Raw genomic sequence first — 25,633 nt, 5'->3', positions numbered from 1 at the left:
TTACTTTACATAGCACCATGTAATGATTTACAAGGTGCTGTTGCACACCATGCTGCCAATCAAACCAGCCGTCGATTTCACCAAACTCTTTCTAACTTAGGATTAATCTTAGGACTTATAACGGGTTCAGATCCGTATCCAAATACGTAGGACGCATTGAACCCATCCTAAGTTAGGATGGGTTATTCTTCCTAACTCGAGTTAGGATTAATCCCAGCGTTTCGGCTGCAGGAACACCGGTGGAGAACTCCTTCTTTTTACGATAAGTTCACTGGGTTCTTATAGGTGTATTACACAACGCACAGGACCTACACAGCTACGCCTATCGGAAGGACAAAGCAACTATGGTAAAATAACTTGCTTAAGGACACTTTCTCACTGGTGTCTCCAACCCACACTCTGCTTATCAGAAAAAACACAGCTTGAGTCTGGCATGTCTTGGGTTCTTGTTCACTCAATGACACGCCATACAAAGTTTAAGATTTTTTTCAATAACTTCTTATTTTTTTTTTTTTTAGAATACAAACCATGCATTAAAATACAAACAACCGACACAGGTAAAGAGAATCACCTGTTTATCTCCCAAAATAATTACTAAACAAGAAACCATAATAATTTAAGGGTTTTTTAAAAAATGATGAAGAAATTACCCAACGAATATTGAATAAAAACACATAGAAAATTCTTTTCCCCCGATGCCAAATAACTCTAATTTTCCAGACAGTTGATTCTTACCTCCATCTCTCCTGCCATAGTTGTTGGCTGGTCCATTCCATGGTCCCCTTCCTCCCTGGAAACCCCCTCTTTGACCTCCTCCAGCCCCACCCATGAAGCCTCCACCACGTCCACTACGACCCTGCTGTGGCCCCTACAAACAAAGATAACAAGTAAAACACAGAAAATTATCAGTAAATCTTTTGCAATCCTCCACTGACCAAGACAGCACTGTTATTAGTAGGATTTGAACATTGCATGGTGGAAATACGATATGGAAAGGTTTGCAGTAACACCATGTAATGAATATCTCTAATTAGTTGGGGTGGTTCTGAAAAGAACCGTTTCAACACGACGTTTTGAAACCAACGTTTTTTTTTCAGAACCACCCCAACTTATTAAAGATAGTCATTACACATGTTACATGGTGTTAACGCAAACCTTTCTCTAAAATTGTCCTAGATTATGTGTGCTTTTGGTTTGTATTTTCCTGCATTACAGCTTGAGATTGTATTCATTTGGTTGGAAAGAATGCCTTTCACTTTCATGCCATCCATTTTCAAGGTCCCAAGTTGCAAATTTGATTGTTTTAAGTCAACCACTGTTTGAAAAAAATGACCTCTCTCTGGGTTAAATGTACAGGGCGCACCATACTAAGTATTCTTTGTATTAGATGTGGATCCTCGTGGATGATACAATACAATGGTAATATTCTCCATAGGGCTTCCAATGACAATTTGTGACTTTGAAGTAAACATGAATAATTTTCAAAACCTATGAAATATTTTTTTCCGTCAAAGGTAAAGATACAAAGCCAACCCCAGCTTACCCGCTGTTGTTTCTTTGAGTCGGTTGACTCATTAGCCTCAGCAGCCAGGAAGTCATCCACATGCATAGAGGGCGGTCTGCTGGTATTTTGAGCTCGCTGTCTGAAGATATCATAGCCTCTACCACTCCTCCCTTGCATGGGGCGACCGTACTGGTTGAAGTTGCCTGATTGATCTGAGGAGACCGGGTGGAGGTGGTTAGTTTTAATCATCTCTGGGTAAGACAGCGAAACCACGCGCTGCTCATGATGCAGTCATAAATAAGGGAATCAATGTGTGGTGGAGAGGTTTTCAACTAGTGGTTTAAACCTGCGCAGAGGCCTGGACTTGATAATTTTACCGAGACGAAGTTGAGGTAAATTATCAAGAACCAGGCCTCGGCAGGTTTAAACCACTAGTTGAAAACAGATTCAACTCACTTTGATTCCCATTCATAAAAACCTTTTCGGTAAAAAAACATCAACACTTTGGTAAAAAAGTAAAATAAATGCTAAAATTATAATTGTTCAATGATTTATTTCAACACAACACCCCTCCAGCTATGAAATGGTAAGGCCCTCGGGTAAACAACTTTTTATAAGGGAATGCTGTGCGCGTCACGCGTGATGTGGCTCACTGTCCCGGTCATTGCTCTCGACCAGTAGAAATGAAGAAACTGTCTTATAAGCACAGGTGCAAGCTCGCGTGTCACGCCCATGTTTCAACACTTTTTACTGGTCATAGGCAAAGGTTTATACACACTTACGTGACGCACTCTCCACCAATAGGAATAGCGGAACTGTTTGAGGTATTTATGAATGTGATATCATTGGTGGAACAACAAATGTTTAGAATTGCTTGTGCTACAATAACAGTTTGTGCTGACACATTGTTTGGCTACAATGTGGACTCGTTGTCTCTCCCTTTGTTAATTGCCTGACTTCTTTCAATTCAATGCTCAAGGAAATTAAAAGAAAATCCTGGAAAAACACCCCCTGCTCCCCAATTTACTCATTCCAATTCCAACAGTCCAATCATTTTATTATCTCTTGAACACTTAAGCCTGGTTCATACTTCATTCGAATGCGAAGCGAATTTGACGTGAATTTGACGTCACAACCCTCCTTTTTCAGCGATATTCCCAAGTGAGTTGAGCAGAGTACAACTGCTGCGAATTTTTCGTTGCGATTTTGTGATGTCAACCTTCGTATTGCATTCGCATTCGCAGGAAGAATGAACCGGGCTTCATGCTTTCAGACAACTAAGTGTTCAATTTGCAATGGGGATATACAGATCAAGGATTCAAACTGCAAGCTCTGCAATGTCATGAATGTGGCAAGACATCTGCTCTAGAATGGCAAAGGTCTTGCGTTCGTATCCCATCAGAAACGATTGCTGTGGATTTATCTTCCTCAAAGGACTAAGGTTAGTAGTCAGGTAGTTATTATCAGGGGTGGGAGTCATTACTAACGAAAAAGTCTGAAACTTGGATACAAATTCACAGGTGGCATTTCAACTGTTTGGTAACCCATGGGGTTATAGATTCCAAGCAGCTTTTGGAAACAGTATCCAAAGCACCAGAGAAGTAGAACAATGAACAGGATTTCTTGATTTGTGGAAACAAAATATTGTCTGATTTTCTTCACCAGGCCGACATAAAAAGACTGAATTCAGTCAAAAGACTGAACAATCTCATCCCTGTAGTGTACTTATCAGAGAACTTACTGTGTGCTCTTTTGATGCCATAGTTAAAGCGATACTGAGACCTTGATGTAAGGGATTCATATTTCCGTCGTACACTCCTGTTGATAAACAAAAATAAACAAATTGAAAAACAAACTTTGACCAACAAGGAAATCTTAGTACAACTTCAATACAAACATAAACACAGTCTCCTAACAATGACTAGAACAAGCTAGTCGAATTGTTGAGACCTATTTCAGAACTGACTCCGCGGCAGTACAGTTAATTACGATCCTATAAGCTAAAGCAGTATTCCAAGTCTATTTTCTATACCATCCGCCCTGGTAATAGTTTAAAGCAGGACAGTTCTTTTCAGAACTGAGAAATCTCCCGAGCCCCAGATTATCTTCTCCGCGGCAGTAGAATAAAGCAAGACAGTTCTCTAAGAACAAACTCTACCTTGCAAGTAGAAACACACATGGTGTTACCGCAAACCAAATATACATTGATACCTCACCATGCAATGCCTAAAATCCTATAAACATAAACACTGTTTAAAAATAAAAACAGGACAGCGCTGTGGTTTGTTTGACTGAAGAAAGTTATGTCCAGGTATGAAGGGCACTAAGCCGAAGTACTGTAGTCACCTTTTCTTTTGGTCCTTCTCTGGGGGCAAGTTTTCTGCACCGAGGTCTTTCTCCAACTCTGCTTGAAGATCTAGATCAGGAAGATAAGTGATTCGGAGCTCCTCTAAGTCACACTGAACCTGTAAATACAAAGCAGAGAGACAACGGTTCTAACAAATTCCATTTATGTTCATTCTGTTTACTTAAAGGCAGTGGACACTATCGGTAATTATTATCATAAAACCTTACTTGATAACGAGTAATATGGGGAGAGGTTGATTGTATAAAACATTGTGAGAAATAGCTCCCACTGAAGTAATGTAGTTTTCGAGAAAGAAGTAATTTTCCACGAATTTGATTTTGAGACCTCAGGTTTGCGAATTTGAGGTCTCGAAATCAAGCTTCTGAAAGCACACAACTTCATGTAACATGGGTGCTTTTTCTTTCATTATTATCTCGCAACTTCAACGACCGATTGAGCACAAATTTCCACAGGTTTGTTATTTTATGCATATGTTGAGATACACCAACTGTGAAGAGTAGTCTTTGACAATTACCGATAGTGTGCACCGTCTTTAACATTTTGTATTGAGAACACTTGTGACTTGATTAGTTCTGTGACTGAAGAGAAAGAAAACAAAAGCTGCGTATGAAAATTTTGGAGTATGCTTCCATAAGACCCAGGCAGTTGAGTAAGGTTGAACAAAGAATTGACTAGAGTGGGATTCGAACCAACGATCTCCGGGTTCTTACTGAGCGATCTAGCCCTATATTGGCGGTGTCCCTATTTTGTCAATATCTTTGTTCGGGGGTGCCAGTCAGAAGCCATACAACCAATAACTGCCGTGTAGCCAGGGATCACACCCAAATTACGATACCTTTTCAAAACCATTTCAAAATTTACCCAGTCAGTTTCCCTTGTGGTTTATTAAGGTGATCCCCTGGCTGCCGCTTCCCAGGTTGTATCGTAATTTGGGTGTGATCCTTGGCTACACGGCAGTTAACGGTTGTACGGCTTCTGACTGGCACGCCTGAACAAAGATATTGACAAAGTAGGGACACTGCCAATATAGGACTAGAAAGCTCAGTTGTTAGAGCGCCTGCACGTTAAACCGGAGGTCGTTGGTTCGAATCCCACTCTAGTCAATTCTTTGTTCAACCCCAAAATGCTGGTCTATGAAATATTTTAAGGCACAAGCCCTGCAGTCTTGTTGGTTTTCTCCCAACACTCGAGCCTGAGACTCTAAATCTACATACCATTTCAGGCTCAATGTCACCATCATCTATGCCAGGAGGGCCGAGCCAGAATCCTGTGTTCAACCTGTCGTCCTCTCCATCCCCCATGTAAAACACAGTCCGAGTATTGAACTGTTCCAGGAGGCTTACAGGGACAGGGAGAGTGATCTCAGTCATGGGGGCCGTGGCTGCTTTTGAACCCCCGGGCTCTTCAGGTGAATCCAGGGTCTGGATCAGGCTGCTAATGCTGTCTAGGAGACTTTCCAGGATCTCGTCTTCTTTGCAACATTCCTGAGTAGAAGAAGGAGGAATATTTAGGTCACAGAGGCGGTTTAGTCTAGGTTCCAATACACTCAGGGGTCAGTTTTGATCTTAAGCCATAAGCTGTGTACCAATCTTAATTGCCAAGCAAAGTAAGACGTCACAATACAAATCACTGTGGTAGTACTTACAACTCATCCTAAGTTGACTCAATATTTTTTTAAATCGAACCCAGTTGTTTTTAATGCAAAACACTTATTGTCGTAAGAAGATGCTACCATTCAGCTTGAAAAATTACATTTGAGAAAATCAGGTAAAGAGAAAGCTGTTTGGCCATAAATTGTGATGAAAGTGATAAGTACCCCTGGATGAAGACAAACTATTATAGTGTATTATTGCTCGACATGCTGAAGTACACAAGTGTCATAATGACAAGGACTTGAATCCACACCCTGATGACTTGGCCCGGCCACCAAAACTTGAGTCCGATGCAATAAATCACTTACAGTGTTGTAGGCTCTAATCCCTCACGAAGTCCAGTAGATCAACACAATTATTCATGTTTAGAAATGTGGCCTTCATTGCTGAAGTGATTGCTGAAGTGCAACTTGGGGTTAATCTGTGCTGGGCAACAGAGTTTTTTGCTCAGCGTACTAGGCGAAATTTGTTAGTTCTGGGCAGGCTCGCCCAGAGCCACCAACCGTGGCTACAACATTGATCACTTGGCCTAAAAAAAATACAATGATATGAGTGATAGTAGACATACAAATAAACTGTTCACTTACAATGAGTGTTTTCTCCAGCTGGCCCAGTGGATGGCTCTCCACACCCCACATCAAGTACTCCTTCAACTGCCCCACACTCAGCATCTTAGTCCTGTATGGACCTCCATCTTCCTGGCATGTATCCTGCTCACCCTCTGCGGGCCCCTCTATGGTCAGTAACATCTGGAGGAGGTCCAGGGTGGTGGACAGAGTGGACAGGTAGTCTGAGCTGTCTTTGTGGAATGACGACTGGAGGCGGGTGAAGAGAGAGTGGAAGGCTGTCGACGTCTTGTCCAATGCACTGGAAGTAATCAAGTTAACAAGGTTTTTTAAAAGTTGTCCACGTGATGCAATGTATAAATAAGCGTACAGCCAAATCTATTCATGAACATTTCCTGCCTATATCTTCTTTCTACAATAGCACTTACTTTACTTGCGAGTTTGAATTTATCAAAATATTGACAACTTACAAATTGTAACAGACCAGTATTCTCAATTGATGTTTGCCAAAAAATAATAAAAGTTGCAAAAGAATAATCAAAGAAAAAACACCCTTCTTGCACAAATTTGTGTGCTTTCAGATGCCTAAAAAAGGCTTCACGGAAGTGCCAGGGGCATTATTTTGTGGACACCGGTGTGGCGGTTTCATCTTTCCGCCGTGTTCAGTTTTCCGAATGACCAAATACTGTAGCATTACGTCATGCGATGCCTACGCACAGCAAGCGAAAGTAGTCCATTTTTAGTGCCGTATTGAGTCATCCGTTACCCTCCGGTAGCTGTCATGGCGGCGTCCACGAGTCGAGTACAACTAGCGGCAAACGCGTGGATCGTATGAGTTGTTTTTTATGCAAGCAGAGTGTGACCTGCCTAAAGTTTTACCCATGAATACATGTAAAGATGGGGCAAGAGATTATGTGACTACACAGAAAAGAATCGTAATATAAACAATTTGGGGTCACTGCTGAGAGAACTACAGTACTCGCCAGGGTACTCGCGGCGGTATCTGACAGGTCACCCGGAAAACTGAACACGCTGGAAAGCTAAAACCGTTCGAACAACGTGCTGATATGTCCGACTACATGTACGTCACCCGGAAAACTGAACACGGCGGAAGACTGAAACCACCACACCGGCGTTGTTAAGGACGTCATTATTAGTACTATTTTCCTTACCATTTCACATAAAAGAATCCATAATCATAATCCAGCAGCATTGACAATGTCCGAAGCGACGGTAGAATGCTTGCATATGATTGGTCCGGGCTGGTCACATGGTCAAGCAAGGCACAGCAGATGATCTCCATATGTTCCTTTCCAGGTAGGCTATTGGCCAGTTGCTCACTGATGGGCTGTGTGTCCGTCACTAAGAGGGTTATCTCTGGGCCACAGATTGACTGTAACAGGGCCTGTCGGAGGAAAGGTAGGTGAAGAAAATCAATGAATTTAATAATAAATAAACTACAGCATTTATAAGGCGCACTTTACTGAAAAAGAGAAACATTCAAAGGCGCCGGTCAGGTTTTGTCAAGATGTTTAATACAAGTGTTTTAACTTTCATGTAGTAAAATGGAAGTGGGCGTTTCTACTCTGATCATATATATTTGGTTTGCGGTAACACCTTGTGTGTATCTACTTGCCAGGTAGAGTTGTTCTTAGGGAACTGTCTTGCTTTATTCTACTGCCGTGGAGTAGATAATCGGAGGTTCGGGAGACTTCTCAGTTCTGAAAAGAACTGTCCTGCTTTATAACTATTACCAGGGCGGATGGTATAGAAATTTGACTGGACTACTACTTTAGCTTATAGGATCGTAATAACTGTACTGCGGAGTCAGTTTGGAATTGGTCTCAACGTTTCGACTAGCTTGCTCTAGTCATCGTCGGTCTCCTGACGATTTAGGTTTCCAGCCAAAACACCATTCCACATGTAACATCTGTGATTGTTATACCTCGGTAACAAACTGTGAAGTTTGATTGGTTGAGAACCAATCATGTAAACGCAACAAAAACGCATGTTACATGGCTTGACGGGCTGGGTAACATGACAAGTGATGTTCACCGGTGTACATCACCTTAATCGTTCCCAGCATTGGTCGATTTTCAGCGCTGTGTACGAAACAACTGCAGGTAGGAGGGAATTGTTTCTTGTTCGTCTGCTAATTAAACAATGAATAGTCCGTCGTAATAATGTTTGAAGATGACAACAGAACATCGAGAAGAGGAAGAACAATTAAGCAAAGGTATAACAAAACAATTGTTGCACGCTGTGACTGGGGTCCATGGGTTTTGTACTCGGGTGCCATTTTCCCCCTCGGGTGTACAAAACGCCATGGACCCCGTCACAGCGAGCAACCATCGTATACTGATACCCTGCTCATTTTTTCTTAGCAGGAAATTGTTTGCTGCCTAACTAAAACAGCTCTATGGAATTGGGCTCTAGCCAAGGTTTCTTATGTGGTGTTTTGATTTGATATCCTACCTACATAAGGTACAATGTAACTTACCACAATACATTCTTGTGCCTGGAGGTGACAGGGCGAGTCTGACACCACGTTCAGCAGAGAGAGTAGCCAGGGAAGAAGCTCAGAGTATTTCTCATCAGATTTCAAGCTGAAACACAATTTTTAATCAAGATTGAACAAATTGAACAAGATTAAACAAATTAAAGACGAATGCCACATGAAAAAATAATGAATTCTCAAGTGTTTTTATTCACAAACAATCACAATCACGCTACGGTGGTTTTGATTGATAGGTGTACTGCACCAGCCTGCACTACAATGTTATGTACTGAACGCATCTAGATGGTACACAGTCAGCCCTCCTATTGTCAGACTATTCAAAATCATCCACTGAGGGTTTATATGACATGTATGATAGATAAAACCAAGCCAGCCTGCAATAGACTTCATGTGTGAATGCATCCACACATTACAGTCAACCATCCTACCATCTGACCATCCACCTTGTTTGTGAATGGTAGATTAACTACAATACATGTATGTTGTTAGCCTGCATGAATAGATCTACATGTACATAGTACAAAAGCCAACCCTCCTACTGTCTGACCATTCAAAATCATTCTTTTTTTATTGAATGATCGATAAACTACATGTATGCCAGCCTGCACTTTCAGATCATGTGACAAAAAAGCAATTAAGAGAATTTGAATGAGTGGGCATGTATCCAAAATAAAATGACAATACCTTGATCGAAAGAGATGCAGCAACGGTGCTTTGATAGCAGGCTGTGATACCAGGTACACCACTAAGGTTAAAATACGAGCCGTGTCGCTCCCACAAGGCTGCGTCTTCTTGTTCACCTCCTCCCCCTCATTCGCAATGTCTCCAGGTGGCTGTGTCTTCTTTGCTCCTTCCTCCCCCTGGGCAAGACTCTCAATAAGAACGTCCAGTAGTGATCTGAATTACCAACCAAAATAAATAATTTTATTTAGTTTTGAGAAAGACTTATTACTTAATATTTGCATTTTATTTTGAACTATCATTTTGGTTGGTTAACAGCTACATTTGTTTTTTTGCATTCAACGTTTAGAAATAAATCTCAATCCCCCCCCTTGAAAGTATTGATTACTGTAGCTCAATGTTAGCATTTAAAACATAGATAATTTTGGTTGGTAAAACATCTAGAAGTATTTTTTTCACATTCAATTGCTAGAACCAAATTTCACTTTTTCCTCCCTTATGTAAGTTTTTGATAACAGTGGAACTTGCTATTGTTCTGAATATCAAGCCTAGGTATCTCAGGTGTGTAAAATACTGAGTGAGTGAGTGAGTGAGTGAGAAACTGAGTGAGTACTCAGTATGAACAGGCTACCCCCGGTAAATGGGGGAAAAACAAAATGAAAGAAACCTACTTTTTGTTCCTTTTTGCTCCTTACCCAGTACTTTCTTAACCCAGTTACATTAATATTGGATGTCTCAACAAAACAAGCTTGCATTTAGGAGACCCCTACCACTTTATATTACATTGTATGTACATACTATTTAAATGTACCATCATGTTTATCATTTTGCAAGCCAACTGACTGAGTGGATATAAACTGTACTGAACTTCTAGCACGGAGTTAGAAAAAATTGTCAACATAAATAAGTACTAACCTGACTACAGTAAGAGCCGTCGGTGCAGCTAGATCAGCAAGTTGCCAACAGACACGGCGTAAGATCTGCTGTAGAGGCAGGCAGCTGCTACCTGTAAAGGACAATCACAAATATTTAAATATTATAAGCAGCTGCGATCTATAAAAGTTAAAGATAGAGTCATTGACTGGTAACTGTACATGTACTCCAAAATGACCATGAAAAAAAAACCATACGAACATACTTGGCTGCTGGTAGATAAACTATTTTGACAAAGGATTTCTTTTGGATAATAAGGGAATCAATGTCAAAGGGGTTTTCAACTAGTGGTTTAATCCCAACAAGGCCTGGTTCTTGATAACTTTACCGAGACAAAGTCGAGGTAAATTATCAAGAACCAGGCCTCGACAGGTTTAAAGCACTAGTTGAAAACCGATTCAATACACTTTGATTCCCATTCATAAATACCTTTTCAGTCAAAAAAAAAAACATCAACACTTTTGGTCAAAAAGTAAAATTAATGCAAAAATTTTAACAAGTAAAATAAATGCAAACATTTCAACACAACACTCCTCCAGCTATGAAATGATAAGGCCCTCCGCCGCCCTCGGGTTAACAACTCCTTATAAGGGAATGCTGTGGGCGTCCCGCGTATCGCGTGATGTGGCACAACTGTCCCAGCCGTTGCTCTCGACCAATAGGAATGAAGAAACTGTCTTATAAGCACAGGTGCAAGCAGGCGTGTCACGCCCATGTTTCAACCGGTCATAAACAAAGGTTTATACACACCCACGTGACGCGCTCTCCACCAATAGGAACAGGGAAACTGTCCGAGGTATTTATGAATATGGTTTGAATAATTTGTCATCCCAAAACATTTGATTCTGAGAAGCGATTCATGCATGAATAGATTCTCAGATTTCTAAGGGTTGGTGTCCATTTGCAAATGTTGCATCCAGAGATGCGTGTGAGAACCATGGGCACATGAAAAGGCATGCTAACCTTCTGGTGCTTACTGTATGAATATGAGTAACGTCACTATGTAAATCCATAGAGAAAACGCAAGCTTGCCGCTTAATTTTCTTGCTAACTTGTCAAAGACGCTTACATGCTTAAGCAAATTGTTCTGCTACAGTTTGAACTAAAATTTGCTTACCATTAAGTAGCACTGTGAAATTGGCCCTTGTAGTTGAGACTGTCATGAACTATCTTGCATATGCATGACATGCCTGCAGTCTCTACATGTTATACATGTACATCAAAAAAGCTCTCTATAGCAACTTCATTTTCGCAAGCTTTCGTTCATAAGATCCTTAGATGAAGACCCAAGTACAACGTGTTTATCTTTGCCAACAGATTCATGAGTGTTAACAAATTACTGGAAACAGCATAACTGACAAAACAGTTGTGTCAAACGTGCTTAATTTGTCAATCTGCTTTTTACCACATTAGAAATATTAACAGCATTCGCAAAATCCTCAACGAAAAGTCTGCTTCTATCCTTATACATGCTTTCATCACATCCAGGCTTGATAATGGAAACTCCTTGCTTTATGGTATAAACAAGAATCTTATCACAAAACTTCAATGCTGCTGCTCGCGTATTATCAAAAACACGTAAATATGATCACATCACACCTGTATTGAAACAACTTCACTGGCTCACAGTCTGTCAAAGAATTAAATTCAAAATTATTTTGCTCGCCTGGAAAGCTATGAATGGTAGGGCTCCTCCATATCTCAAAGAAATTCTCTTACCATATCTTCGCTCCACAAACCAACTTTATTTAACTGTCCCTAAAACAAACACTTCTAGCGGCGTTCAAGCTTTTTCTGTATCCGCACCCACACTCTGGAACTCTCTTCCTTTACATATCCGGGCTACAATGTCTCTGGACATTTTAAAAACTCTGCTCAAAACCCACCTATTCAACATTTCTTATGATTGACTTTCTGTCTGTTTTTCACCATTTTTTTTTGCCTACACATTTATATAATTCAACATTTTTATTCAATGTACCCTTATTTCTTTCCAAGCTTCGTAATTTGTATTTTTGTTTTTGTTTTGTTACTCTCTTTGTTTGTTTTATGCGCCTCGGAATAAGTATAGTCTTAGATAGATGGCGCTTTATAAGTTTTAATTATTATTATTATTAAAACAGTCAGAGGGGGTCAAATAGTAAACAGCAAGAATAGACCTTATCGCAAATACTAATGCGCAAGCGCAGACTGTTGAATGAGGTGCATTGTGGGATAGATATGGATCAAATTTGGATACCAGCAAGACCACAATGCACCTAATTCCAAGCTTTACGCGCGCGCCCCGGTATTTGCGAAAAGGTCTATGACCATGTGTGTCTGCTGCCACCTAGTGGCCCCAACATGCTATGTTTCTCACCTGTCAGATCTTTGATAATTTGTTGAATCTGTGCACTCTCTGAGAGAAGATAAAGACTCCACAATCGTCGATGGTTCAAGGCCTGCTGGACCTGCTCTGATGACAGGGGCTGTACCAAAATAGAACACATTTTAAATATTAACCCAGTAAAAGGGATGGTAAGATGTTGGTTTCTTAAAGGGCCGATTAATTCTGATCCATTAGACACGCGAGGCAAATGATTTACGAATTTAGATGACGTGCGTTGTGTAATGGAATATAAAAGAACCTACTACTTATTATAAAGAGAAGGGCTTCACTTCGATTCCTGGTTTGCTAGACTGCATACTACACCAATCACCTTGTAAACCATTACAAGGTCTTTTGTAGAGCAACAAGTCTTATAATTCTCCACAATAACTCACAGAAAAATACTGATTGTTGAGCATCACTGAGTGGCGGATATAAGCGCTATATAAGAAGCCAATATTATTAATATTTTTAACATCATTCCGGGGTAGCACAGACAAGATATTGTGTTCAATTTGTTCAAACAAACATAATCATCTTGTCAGTGAAAAAAACGTATGACTGTGCCACAACATCAGATTTAATTTTTGTATTTGCTTAGCACAGAACAAATATTGCTAAGTTGAAATAGGAAAACCAGCCTTAATCCAATGTAATGTCTGGTTCCTCACTATTATCTTGATAAGTAAAATAACCTGCTTAGCACTATTTTACAGCTTTATGCTATCAGGACCAGATCTTGTGAAATCTATAGACTTTGAGATGTACATGTACATGTACATCGTGCACAATAAGCAAATTACTGTACTTACAAGTAACACATTACAATATTATTAGGTCTTGGTACTGTAACAAATAATGGCTTTCTCTATTTTGTCACATCATTAATCAAATGTTAACTAGTAACCAAGATGTATGAGGCTGTAGTTCAATTAATCAATGTCTACTTTCCCTGCATAAGCTGTGTGTACCTACATTGTGTGCACAACCGAGCAGGTTGACATGGGTGATTGATTGTGTTTTATAGCCCCTTTCACACGAGAGCAATTTAGCAAGGGTCCCTTGCTACAATGTAGATTGTAGCATGGTTGTAAAATATTTCAAAATGTATGTACTTTGTGTGAAAGGACAACCATTTTTTCTACTGTACATAGTCTCTTGCAAAATCTTGTCAAACATTGCTACTTACAATGTACAACTATGCTTAATTCAAGGAAGGGACCCCAATTAAATGGCTGTCGTGTGAATAGCGCTTAACTGACACCTTCAAATGTAGGGTGATTTTAAAGAGCTTTTGCCTTGTTAAAGCACATGCATTGCATTTTTTTTTTTGCAATTGCATTTTGTTTATTAAAGGGTATGGGTACTTTTTGTAGGACACAAAACACAATGTCCATAGATCTTTAACATAAAACACACACGGTTTGAAAATAAAAATTGCCTCTGCAATGGCCAATACCTAACTGCCTAACCAAGTTATAGATTTCAATTAATTGCACCTCACTCAGCCAAGGATTAATGATAAACTTGGGTGTTACTATTATAAGTTAATTTACGTTATTTACGCAATTTGCTACAGTGTAATCGTTAATATCCTTTTCAGAGTATCACTTACATACGTACGTATGTTGGCACAATGTGGAACTGTACACCACTGCGTCAGTATTCATACACAGCATTACTACTGCTGCAAGAATTGGTCTTGCTTGCTCGCTTGCTTGCATATTACTCACTGACTCTACTATGGAACAAATTAGGCAATGTTGGCAGAACATTCCACTAGTACTCGCTCGTGTGTTGCATACATGTAGTGTCTTTGAATCAAGTTAAGGTATGTACAACTACTGCTACAGGAGTGCATTACTATCTGTGCCTCATCAAAGGCAATACATTGTTACAGGTGTGAGCACCGATGATGATATTCGTCTGGATATTCTTTGAGACTCAACAAAGCCCAGCATTGATGTTGTTAGGGAAGCTACAGAATACTGGTACACATGCACATAATTCAATATTAGGCACAGCATTTGGTGATGCTAGTGGAACTGCATCTTGGTGTGTTTAAATCTCTTTGAATCAAGACAAGGAAACAACATTGATAACTTTGGCAAAACTTCTGCCCGCAAAATGCTGGAACTGGTTATGTTGACATACTGCTTGACTCCCGCAGAATTTAAAGGTAAAGGGTCGCTGATATTCTATGAACCAATTGCAGTTAAAGCATTAAACAGTGTGCAGACACTACATTTATAAATTCTCTCATGACTGAAAAATTACATGTAAATTTTTGTTGTTTTCCAATAGTGTGCTCCAGCGAGTGCTTAACATCAAACTTGTAGCTGCCACTTCATTCTCGTCATGTACAGTTCTACCTCTTCCACTGTCTTACTTTATATGGAAGAAATCACCAGCAGCCTTGGGTTTATCGGCAACCTTCTGGTCTCTGTGACCATTCTTCGAACAAAAAGTCTTCACAATCTGACCAACTACCTGATCCTGAATTTGGCCATTGTCGACTCTCTTTATCTGTTGAGCACCACATTTGACCCCTGGGTCAAATGGACTAACACTGAGAGCAACAACACCGACGAGAATGAAAATACAACGATGAACGTTGGACACGTGACATTACAGCTACTGATGCATGTGCAGTATAGCTTGATTGGTACATCCACCTGTAGTATTGCATTGGTCACTTTCGAGTGCTACATGGGCATCGTTTATCCCCTCCAGCACATGTCCTATTTCATCAAATGGAAAGTCGCCTTGTTGCTCCTCACAGTCTGGATTGTGCCATTTATCCTGGAGCTACCAGCGACGATCGTTTACATCTTCTTCCTGCCCTCGACACAGTACACTGTGTATCCGACTGCTATGAACCAGCCATGGTTATGGCTGTTCCCCATCATCAGCAGTGGAGTCCTGTACCTCGTGCCTGTCGGCGCCCTCATTGGAATGTATGCTAGAATCCTCCAGAATCTCAAATTGCACGCCCGTATTTTCAGGCGGCAGGGGATCATCGGTCCGCCGCAGGAGCTCAGCAGAGCTCATCATAGAGTAGCCCGTACCCTCATCCTGGTTACGGCAGCCTGCATCATCTTGATCTCTCCGACTAAGATAATCTGTCTATACCTCACCGCCCAGGCCCCTAGAAGTAGTCCCGCTTCTAAACAAGTTCTGCTCCAGCTTAGCTTTCTCCTGTCTGCTGCAAATTCCGCCATCAATCCAATACTCTACGCACTCAAGTACAAGCCAATGAGGAGGGCCTTCAGAGGCATGATATGCCCTTGTGTTGGATCCAGGTCAGTGGAATCAAGTGAGAGTGGCAGTGAAATGCAAACAAAAGTTCTGAAGTCTCAAGAGAAAAGTACCTCATAAACAATGCCATGAACCTAAAACCTCTGGATTAACGTGCCAGCACTCTACCAACTGAGCTACTTATGTTGGCAACTCCGGGTTTTGTCAATTGATCTGTTCCAAACTATTATCTACTATTTTTCTTATTTCTCTTTCATGAGAATGATAGAAACAAATCCAGCACAGGCACTGAAGCACTTGTATGAATGCAGATTACGCTCCTAGAAGCAATCCTGGTATTGCCATAATCAAGAGGAGACAATTTGCCATGAGACAAGGTCTTCTCCAATTGGAAAAAAAAAAAACAGACGGTGTCCGATGCCAGAACATTGGAAAGGGTTTCAGTAGCAACTGTTAAATATCCTGACTGTATTACTCCACAAGAAATCACTCTGACCAGCCAGGACCCTATTTCCTAAAAAACATTCAGCAAAAACTGTTGAACTAATTTAACTGCTAAGCAAGAAGTACCATGGAACAGGTAAAGGCTATACATGTAATTAGCTTCTGCTTGCGCTGTGTTCTGGCTAGTAACGTGTTTGCTAAGTAATTTGTTTTCGTCAAAAAACTGCAGTGAACCTGAAACTCTGAATTATTTTCAGCGCGACTGTCTGACCGTATTCTGCCATTTTTGAAAATGCACCTTGTGCACAGAGAGATCTGGTTCATGCCTAATTGAAAAGTAGGCCATCTAACTCCTGACATGGCCCTAGCAAGATTTAACGTTTGATGGTGTCATGTAAAGTAGATATAAAACTGCCAATAATCATTGGAGATGAGTTTTTGTGTTATTGATGTTTTGTGTCATGAATGTGGTTTGTGTTATGAAAGTCAATGTATAGTGTTTATAGTGATTCAGAGAATGCTGTCTTAATGTGTCAAGGGTTCAAAGGTAATTTATTTCCCTGAAGACATAAACTGCAAAAATACTAATCCCTATGGGATGTTAGAAATAGAACGTACATGTAGTACTAGGATGTAATAAAAAACGTAACAACAGAAGGGTCTTTTACAAAGGTTTCAAAGTGCTGAACAAACCTCGACTTGAAAAAATAATAAGTACATATTGTAATAACTTGGAATAATGAGTGGGGAAGGATAGGTGAGAAGGTGAGCAGGGGCGAGGGAAGGCAGAGGAGGTATGGTGGAAAGGCAACGTTTCTTTTGTTTTAGCTGTAATAACCTGGAGTTGATATGACAAGTACTTCTCGTACACCCTCATGGGAAAATGGAATTTTCCCCCTTAGGCGTACAAGCTACGGACCCCATCAAAGCATGCAACAATTTTATAATAAGAAGAATAATTGTTATTGTTATTAATTGTAGACTGTCATGGAGTGATTTTTTTTTCAGTTACAACAGTGAAAACATGTACATGTAGTTTGAAGACTGTGTACACCTCTCTTATTATTGGGCGCACGTCCCCCATCACTTGCAGTGGCTGCGACCATCGCCTCGTTTTGAGTTAGCATTGCGGCGTACCTCATGCATAAATATTAAGAGAGGCGTACATGTACATGCATACAGCTACATGTACATGTACCAAATTAATTGAACTGATCTACTGTAACCCACTGATTAGATTTCACATGCTTAGTCCTGAATCCTGTTTAAACAGTTAAACTGGGCAAATATAGATCAATCAAAATGAAGCAAATGTACATAGTGGAATGGTAAAGTTTGTCTTTCATCAAACTGGATACTCTTGTATGAAAAATTAATTAAAATTGCAGTGCATTACTTCGACCACTCTTCGCTTCTACATCTACATATGTGTACTTAATTATTTGTTGATGGCTTATTATAATGTAAACAGAGTGTCTGAATGTTGACTAATCATCAATTCCAGACATTGACATAGAGTTATTGTTTAACTTTGCCGACATTACGCAGGTTTTCTCTTGAAGACGCTCTGAGCATATTGAACATTCAGAACCACCACAATTCATAGAGAATATTTTCATGTATTTAAAACATGGTAGGGTAAACAAATAACTGGGACACAAAAGGGTAGCGACGAGTTCTTAAATGGCCGTTTAAGAACGAGTTACTACTCATTCATTCCTATTCATAAATGCCCTTTTGTTAAGAAAGCGTCAACATAAATTACAATTATAAACACTTTGGCAATCACAAATGTGAGGTTTGTACTAAAAAATATGTTTGGTTCGCATGGGTTGTGTTTACGCACATTTAGAAATATTATATTACGCACTGTTACAACATGACTAAAAGCTTTAAATTGCATTCCGCGTAATGAAATTGTCGTACATGAGCTTGTGCAAGAAGCCAGACGGTTATAAACAGCTCCATCTGGTCATTGTCAACCGTTAAACACCCCCACGTGAGCGAGCTCTCCACCAAAAGGAATAGCAAAACTGTCTGAGGTAAAACTTATCCATTTCTGTGCTTGAGCTCTGCATGTTTCTCAGATTGATTAAGCCCGGTTCATACTTCCTGCGAATGCGAAGCGAATTTGACGTGAATTTGACGTCACACCCTCCTTTCGCAGCGATTATTCGCAAGGGAGTAGAGCAGAGTTCAAATGCTGCGAATGGTTCGTTGCGAATCGTATCGTCAAGATTCGCTTTGCATTCGCATTCACAGGAAGTATGAACTGGGCTTAACTCTTTAAACCAAAAGGTGATATTAGGTAAGCCCCGCCCACCCAACCTTACCTCCTGTGCATGCATGGGTAGTGGTAGAGGTAGCAGCTCTGATAGTACAGTCAGTCCACCGATGTAAGCATACGCTGCAGATGGGATGTACTTCAGGACTTCCTTCAACATCACAGTCCAGCTGCTGTTTGCTATTCCTGGAAACATCAATTCAGTACAATACACTTAAAGGGAAGGTACAAGTTTGGTAATTACTCAAAACAAATATTAACTTAAAAGCATTGGAGCAATGGAGAGCTATTGATAGTATAAAACATTGTGAGAGAAGACTCCCTCTGAAGTAACATAGATTTTGAGAAGAGGTAATTTCTCAATAAAATAATAAAAGACTTCTAGCTAAAAGTTTTTTATTCCTATCTGAGACCACACAAACTCGTCCAACAAGGGTGTTTTTTCTCTCATCATTTTCTCGCAACTTCTATGACCAATTTAGCTCAAATGTTCACAGCCTTGTTATTTTATGCTTATGTTGGGATACACCGAGTGAGAAGTCTGGTCTTTGGCAATAACCAAACAAGGCAAACAAGTATGCAGATGATGGTTTATGGAGTTAGCATCATAATTTTCCCACTGGACACATTCATCCATGTTATTATTACTGATATTATTATTATAATTCTTGGAGATTTAAGAGGATAGGTCCAAGCCTTTGGTGTTAGGTGGTGATGGGGAGGTTAGTGGGGAAGTTAGTGGGGCGATTAGAGGGGTGGAAAGGCTCCCCTACCTTCTTCAGTGTCTGGTTGTTGAGAGGTCAGGACTGTGTAGCTGAGTAGAATGTCAATGATGTCCGTCTGTACCTGCTGGGCTTCAGTCGGCATGATCACGCTGTTGGGTACCGAGCACAACACAGTGTGCAATGGTAGGAGGTAGGTTACCAGGCGCTCATCTTTGAACTAACGAGAGGAACAAGCAACAGAGGTTAGACAAACAAAATCTAAAACTGCAATTCAAATTTTAGGAGATATGTTGATTGATGGCATTTCAACCTTTTGGTATTACCCCTGGAGTTAAAGGAACACGTTGCCTTGGATCGGTTCGAGTTGGTCTTTGAAAAGCGTTTGTAACCGTTTTTTATAAAATGCATATGGGTAGAAAGATGTTGTAAAAGTAGAATACAATGATCCACACAAACATGCCTCGAAATTGCGTGGTTTTCCTTTTACCTCGTCGACTAACACGTCGGCCATTTATGGGGGGTCAAAATTTTGACTCCCATAAATGGCCGACCGTGTTAGTTCGCACAGTAGAAGGAAAACCACGCAATTTCGAGGCAAACTTGTGTGGATCATTGTATTCTACTTTTAAAACATCTTTCAAACCATATGCATTATATCCAAAACGGTTACAAACGCTTTTGTTTTGACCAACTCGTCCGATCCAAGGCAACGTGTTCCTTTAAAGATTTCAATGAGCTTCTGGGAACAGTATCCCCAGCACCCAACAATAAATAAGATCAAAGAGAAACATTTATGTAATTTTTAGGAAAGCACTATTTATCATGATTATTTGTGTCTTTAAACAGACATGACAGGATCTAATTCGGATAAAAGTAATGACTGAATTTGCACATGAAAAATCTAATCAAAAACAGTCAGTAAGTTACCTGTTAGTAGGAGGGAACAATAATAAAAAACATTATTAGAGAGGACTGTAAATTGCAGCTTAAAATGCATGGCATTACAAATGATAAATACAGGGCACTGCAAAGAGCATGCTGTGACGGGTTCCATGGCGCTTTGTACACCCGAGGGGGAAAATGGCACCAGAGGCGAAGCCGAGGGTGCCATTTCCCCCTGAGGGTGTACAAAACCCATGTACCCCAAATCACAGCGTGCAACAAATGTTTTGTTATATACCTTGGTAACATGATTATTCTTCTTCTAAAAGTTCTGTTGTCATCTTCAAACAATATTTATGACGAGTATGCACAGTTTAATAAGCAGACAAACAGTTGTTGAAATATTGCAAGAAACAATTCTTCACTGTTCCCTCGAACTCGAGGATGTTTCGTACTAAGCTTTTGAAATTGACCAACGCTGGGAATGATCAAGGTTATGTACACGGATAACCTGAGCAGCCATGGTACATTGTACATGCATTTTTGATGCACGCCACGTGATTGGTTCTCGACCAATCAAACTTGAAAATTTGTAACCGAGGTTTAACAATCTAACTTGAAGACTCACCTGCACTGAGCCACTAGCGAGTAACTCTGCCAGCATGACTTTGATGAGTTGCAGTACTGGAGTCACGATGGCTTCAATAAGATGTACCTGGGTGTTAGACAGAGCGAAACCTTGCTGCCATGGCCTCAACAGACGATCACCGAGTCTCTGTAATGAGGAAGATACCAGACCATCAATGGAATGAGAAAGTTTATAAGAAGACGGTTTCCACTGTCTTGTTTTTCAGCTTATTATTTATGGCAGGATTGATCACTCCTGCAAATGTGGTTGCGGGCTCACCCGCTCAAACGTATCAGAAAGCAACCGGTTATAAACAGCTCCAGCTGGTTATTATCAACCTTTTAAACACCCCCACGTGACTACTCTCCACCAATAGGAATAGCGCAACTGTCTGGGGGTATTTATGTATATCAGATTAAAATAACTGAATGGTTCAACAATCCAAATGTATAACTTACCTTTAAGGACCAATCACATACAGTGAATGAATATTTAAAAATGACTGTATGAATATATGAATAAATCATCTCTTTCTCAATTATTATTATTATTATTATTATTATTATTATTATTATTATTATTATTATTATTATTATTATTATTATTATTATTATTATTATTATTATTACCTTGATGACATTAATGAAAGCATTCATGGAGCTGGATGAATACAGCTGAATAACAGACAGCTTGTACTGTAAATCAATCTGCCGATCTGGAAAACAACAATAAAAGAAAATAATAAACAACTCTAAATATTCAAATCATACTGGCACGTTTCATATCATGCCTCAGTTGGTAAATTTTCATTCTTGTCAATAAAGGTTGTTTGATTCTGGTAACATGCTCTGACAAATTGGGGACGGCAGGTAGAGGGACCAAAGCCTAGTCTATAAATAGCCTAGTCTATCTAATCCACATTTTCTCCCTCTTTGCTGGGTGCCCATGAGTTTAATTTCTGACATTTTTACCTCCTATAAGCTCTGTGACCAATTTCACAGAGATGCTTTAGCAAACAATATTACTTAACAACTCTCAGCCAAGCAGACATGAGCAGGATACAAATCACATAAAATACGTGTGACATGGTAGTTTGGCTGGTAACCTTATTCTGGTAACCTTATTTTTGTTGTGCTTAGTATTTTGTTGTTGTGCTTAAGCAGCTACATGTTTATGAAATTGGGCCCTGGGGTGGATTTCACAAAGACAAGTTAAGACAAGTTAAGACAAGTTAAGACAAGTTAGGATGAGTTACTCTTCCTAACTTAGGACTGTATATGTTTAATAGCTCTTAGGACTAGTCCTAACTCTTTGTGAAATCGACCCTTGATACTACACCATGAGGAGCCTCTTGCTTTACTTACCCCCTGACTGCATATCTTCCGGTGCGCAGGCAAGATGTCTTAGGACCCTGAGGCATGTAACGATACCAGGCCCAGCTCCAAGGAGATTATGTCCCAGCTCATCACTCTCCTTATTGATGTACTCTATCATCTTACTGATGCAGCTGACATCCAACTTCACACCTTCGATTGAGCTCAACCATTTTGATAACGCTGCATTGGAAATCAAAAACATTGTTAAAGCAATTAGGGGCTCAGGGCTGAAAGGAGGTGAGACTTGATACACTCAGGTATGGTCAATTTTGAATGAACATTTTGGTGATGCTGTTGTAGCCGAGTCATTTAGAGCATCAAATTCAATATCTTGTGGTTGAGTCATCGGAGCGTCAATCAAGGTCCCAGTTGTGACACTTGTGGCCTTGGGCAAGATAGTTTTCTATAATTGCTTCTCTTCACCTACAGACCTAGGGGTACAAATGGATACCTGCGAGGGTTGAGGTTGATATTGTGTGTGAAAAAGACTTTGAAGCGCTATGGTGGCCATGTTGTAAACTCCCCAGATAGTTGGCCCAATGACCAGGGCACTAGTAAAAGCACATTATTTTGGTATCGGTCTAATGGATCGGTCTATTAGGTGATGACATGCAAAATGCATTCCTTATTCTTAGCCTGTTAGGGACATTGCAATAAGTCATGGTCAATACATGGCAAGTTTCCCAACTCATCAATTGATCCATCAGCACAGTGCGTGACAAATTGTAAAAAATGTTGAAGCTAAGCGAGGTCTATTCAGGAGATCTTTAAGGCACTGGACACCTTTGGTAATTACTGAAAATATGTAACAGTATAAAACCTTATTTGGTAACGAGCAACGGAGAGCTGTTGATAGTATAAAACATTGTGAGAAACGACTCCCTCTGACGTAACGTAGTTTTTGAGAAAGAGGTAATACCTCACTTATATAATAAAGGAACCCTTTCACTTTTATCTGAAAGCACATTATTTTGTACAACGAGGGTGTTTTTTCTTTTTTTAACATTTTCTTGCAACTTCGATGACCAATTGAGTCCAACCTTTCACAGGCTTGTTATTTTATGCATATGTTGGGATACACCAATTGAGAATACTGGTCATTGACAATTACCAAAGGTGTCCAGTGTCTTAAAGTGACATCCTTACCTGGGTCTCCATAAGTGCATAGCTGCAGTCTGGCTTGATATTGGCTCAACACTGTCACATTCTCATTATGCTGGATAACACAGGCTAGGATCTGAGCAGCGTAGCCGTGGGAAGCTGTCTTCCTGGTTTTACTTGGACTCATGCCTGGCTCTAAAAAAATAAAATAAAAAAATTAAAAATTAAATGGTTTTTGACTGACAATTGTGCATACAAATCTTCATTAATGGAGTAGTGTTCAGCAAAAAGTCAGTGATGAGTGAGGCTTGTTCTGCCATGTACACCAAGGGTCTAAAGTTATGACTCCATTACATAGGAGAAAATCGCTTGGTGCCCTTCCTCTTTAAAAATGAAACATACAGGCCTGCAGGAAAGTTTTGAGATGTTTCTTGAAAACTAAAAGTGACTTGGCACAATGAATTTGGTGAGACAGTTACAAAGGCACGGCGCATGTGCGTAAAATGCACGATCCCCAGCAGCAACAAAGTGATATACAAATCGAGAATTTTCTCATCATGTAAACTAACCCTTTGGTTCAATGAATGGTAACAAACACTCCATATTATCATCCATAGTGAAGACATGAGCAAGAGCCGTCCTGCCTACAGTAGTGAAGCTGATAGAATACAGCCATCTCATGATCTCGATGACCTCATCGCAGTCAGCTGCTGTGACATTGAGTCCTTTATCTGTAGCTTGGCGTAGCTGGTCAATGTACTGCAGAGTGGCCATGCTATAGAGAAGCTGTAGACCTAGCTGTTGTAAGAGACTCTCTTCCTGAGCCTCGTCGTCAAGGTTGGCTGTCAAGCACTGGCAGAGGGCCTTGGTGGTGGCTTGGTTCGATGAGAGATACAGTAGTCCTGGGAACAATAAGAATCAGACGAGGAATCAACAAACAACTCTGACTTTCACAAATAACCACAGTCACAGTTGCAGGAGGCCAGGCAAAATTATAATGGATCATCGTGAAAATTTTCTGGAGATAAAAATGTAAACAATCTACAGCATTACCAATCACAAGCAATACCAATCAAAATTATTATTTTCAATATCGCCCCAAAATCTGCCTAAAAATATTCTTCACAAAATTATAAAAATGAAAAATTGAGATAAAATTGATAAAAGGAAAAACAATGAAAACAATTAGAAAAATATTTGTTAAATGGCAACTTTATACTAAACTTGTTGATGGCACACTGCCAAGATTTCATTTGAGGTGAATGAGTGAAAACTAAAAACCTATGAAATTACTCTTTGAAGAAGTTGGTTTGAATGTTTACCTTTGAGAGACTTCGTGATTGCAGTGAGTAACTCCACAATGGTGCCAGAAATGCTCTCATGACCCGCGGTCGCTGGACATGAAATCAGGACTAGCACACTCTCCAAAAGATTTCTAAGAAAAGAACAATCACATTTTAGATACTGTTCCTCATTAAAGACACTGGATACTATTGGTAATTGTCAAAGACCAGTCTTCTCACTAGTGCTTTCAGATGCTTGGTTTTGAGACCTCAAATTCTAAATCTCCAGAGGGAGCCGTTTCTCACAATATTTTATACTACCAACCTCTCCCAATTACTCTTTACCAAGTAAGGTTTTATGCTAATAATTATTTTGAGTAATTACCAATAGTGTCCACTGCTTTTAAAGGGCATTTTGAGTTGCATTAAAAGTTTTGCAGGAAAACACTTACTCATTAACTTCTCAGATTAAACCAGTATAAAATGTATACAGCTTTTAAAAGATCTTAATAGTTATGTATTGAGTTGCTTCTTGAAGACATGTACTGAAGTTGATTGTTGGAGTTGGGCAGGTAAAAGTTATCTGAAATATAATAAAGCCGAAATACACTGTGGCTTATTTTAAAACCACACCGTGGGTTTGGGCTCAAGCTAGTTATATAGAAAACTAGTGCTTTCTTTACTTGGTTCAAACAGGTGAATGGATCCCAAGCTGGATCCTAAACTAGAGCTCATGTCCGAGCCCAAGCCCAACCCACAACCAAAGCCCAAACTATCATGACTATGGATCACCTCCTGAGATGCCCCGTACTGGAGCAAGAATGCAGAATTGAGGACCTTGCAGAGAACAATGATATTGCTAGGAGCTGTGCTGAAGCCCAAGGCCAATGCCCAACCTGGAGCCCAACCTCGAGCCCAAGCTGAATTCTTAAACAAAGCCCAAGCCAGGACAAGAAGAAGCTTAAACCAGGGCATAAGCCGAATTCCAAACCATAGTCGGAGCTTAAAGGAACACGTTGCCTTGGATCGTTCGAGTTGGTCTTTGAAAAGCGTTTGAAACGG

At 40.1% G+C, this 25,633-nt stretch overlaps 2 protein-coding genes across 2 annotated transcripts in view; one reads left to right on the top strand and one right to left on the bottom strand.

Moving 5' to 3' along the window:
* LOC139934366 (protein virilizer homolog) overlaps positions 1 to 25,633 on the bottom strand; it is a 47,586-nt gene that overhangs the window by 2,334 nt on the left and 19,619 nt on the right. Inside the window, exons 14-32 of the mRNA XM_071928561.1 lie at positions 24,611 to 24,723; positions 23,858 to 24,190; positions 23,334 to 23,483; positions 22,176 to 22,367; positions 21,441 to 21,526; positions 20,812 to 20,958; positions 19,350 to 19,518; positions 18,626 to 18,762; positions 12,582 to 12,690; positions 10,205 to 10,295; positions 9,293 to 9,505; positions 8,591 to 8,696; positions 7,263 to 7,495; positions 6,112 to 6,391; positions 5,087 to 5,356; positions 3,851 to 3,969; positions 3,246 to 3,322; positions 1,544 to 1,716; positions 736 to 868 (exon numbers count right to left, since the gene is read on the bottom strand). Coding sequence (XP_071784662.1) covers positions 736 to 868; positions 1,544 to 1,716; positions 3,246 to 3,322; positions 3,851 to 3,969; positions 5,087 to 5,356; positions 6,112 to 6,391; positions 7,263 to 7,495; positions 8,591 to 8,696; positions 9,293 to 9,505; positions 10,205 to 10,295; positions 12,582 to 12,690; positions 18,626 to 18,762; positions 19,350 to 19,518; positions 20,812 to 20,958; positions 21,441 to 21,526; positions 22,176 to 22,367; positions 23,334 to 23,483; positions 23,858 to 24,190; positions 24,611 to 24,723 — 3,131 coding nt within the window. The remainder of the gene's footprint in view (positions 1 to 735; positions 869 to 1,543; positions 1,717 to 3,245; positions 3,323 to 3,850; positions 3,970 to 5,086; positions 5,357 to 6,111; positions 6,392 to 7,262; positions 7,496 to 8,590; positions 8,697 to 9,292; positions 9,506 to 10,204; positions 10,296 to 12,581; positions 12,691 to 18,625; positions 18,763 to 19,349; positions 19,519 to 20,811; positions 20,959 to 21,440; positions 21,527 to 22,175; positions 22,368 to 23,333; positions 23,484 to 23,857; positions 24,191 to 24,610; positions 24,724 to 25,633) is intronic.
* LOC139934388 (somatostatin receptor type 2-like) lies at positions 14,507 to 15,968 on the top strand. Its single transcript, XM_071928602.1, has 2 exons — positions 14,507 to 14,769; positions 14,895 to 15,968. Exon 2 carries the CDS (start codon positions 14,949 to 14,951, stop codon positions 15,966 to 15,968), a length of 1,020 nt encoding a protein of 339 aa, XP_071784703.1. The 5' UTR covers positions 14,507 to 14,769; positions 14,895 to 14,948.

This window comes from Asterias amurensis, chromosome 3, assembly GCF_032118995.1.
Source record: "Asterias amurensis chromosome 3, ASM3211899v1".
Classification (NCBI taxonomy): Eukaryota; Metazoa; Echinodermata; class Asteroidea; order Forcipulatida; family Asteriidae; genus Asterias; species Asterias amurensis.
This window is presented reverse-complemented; position numbering and strand designations above follow the sequence as displayed.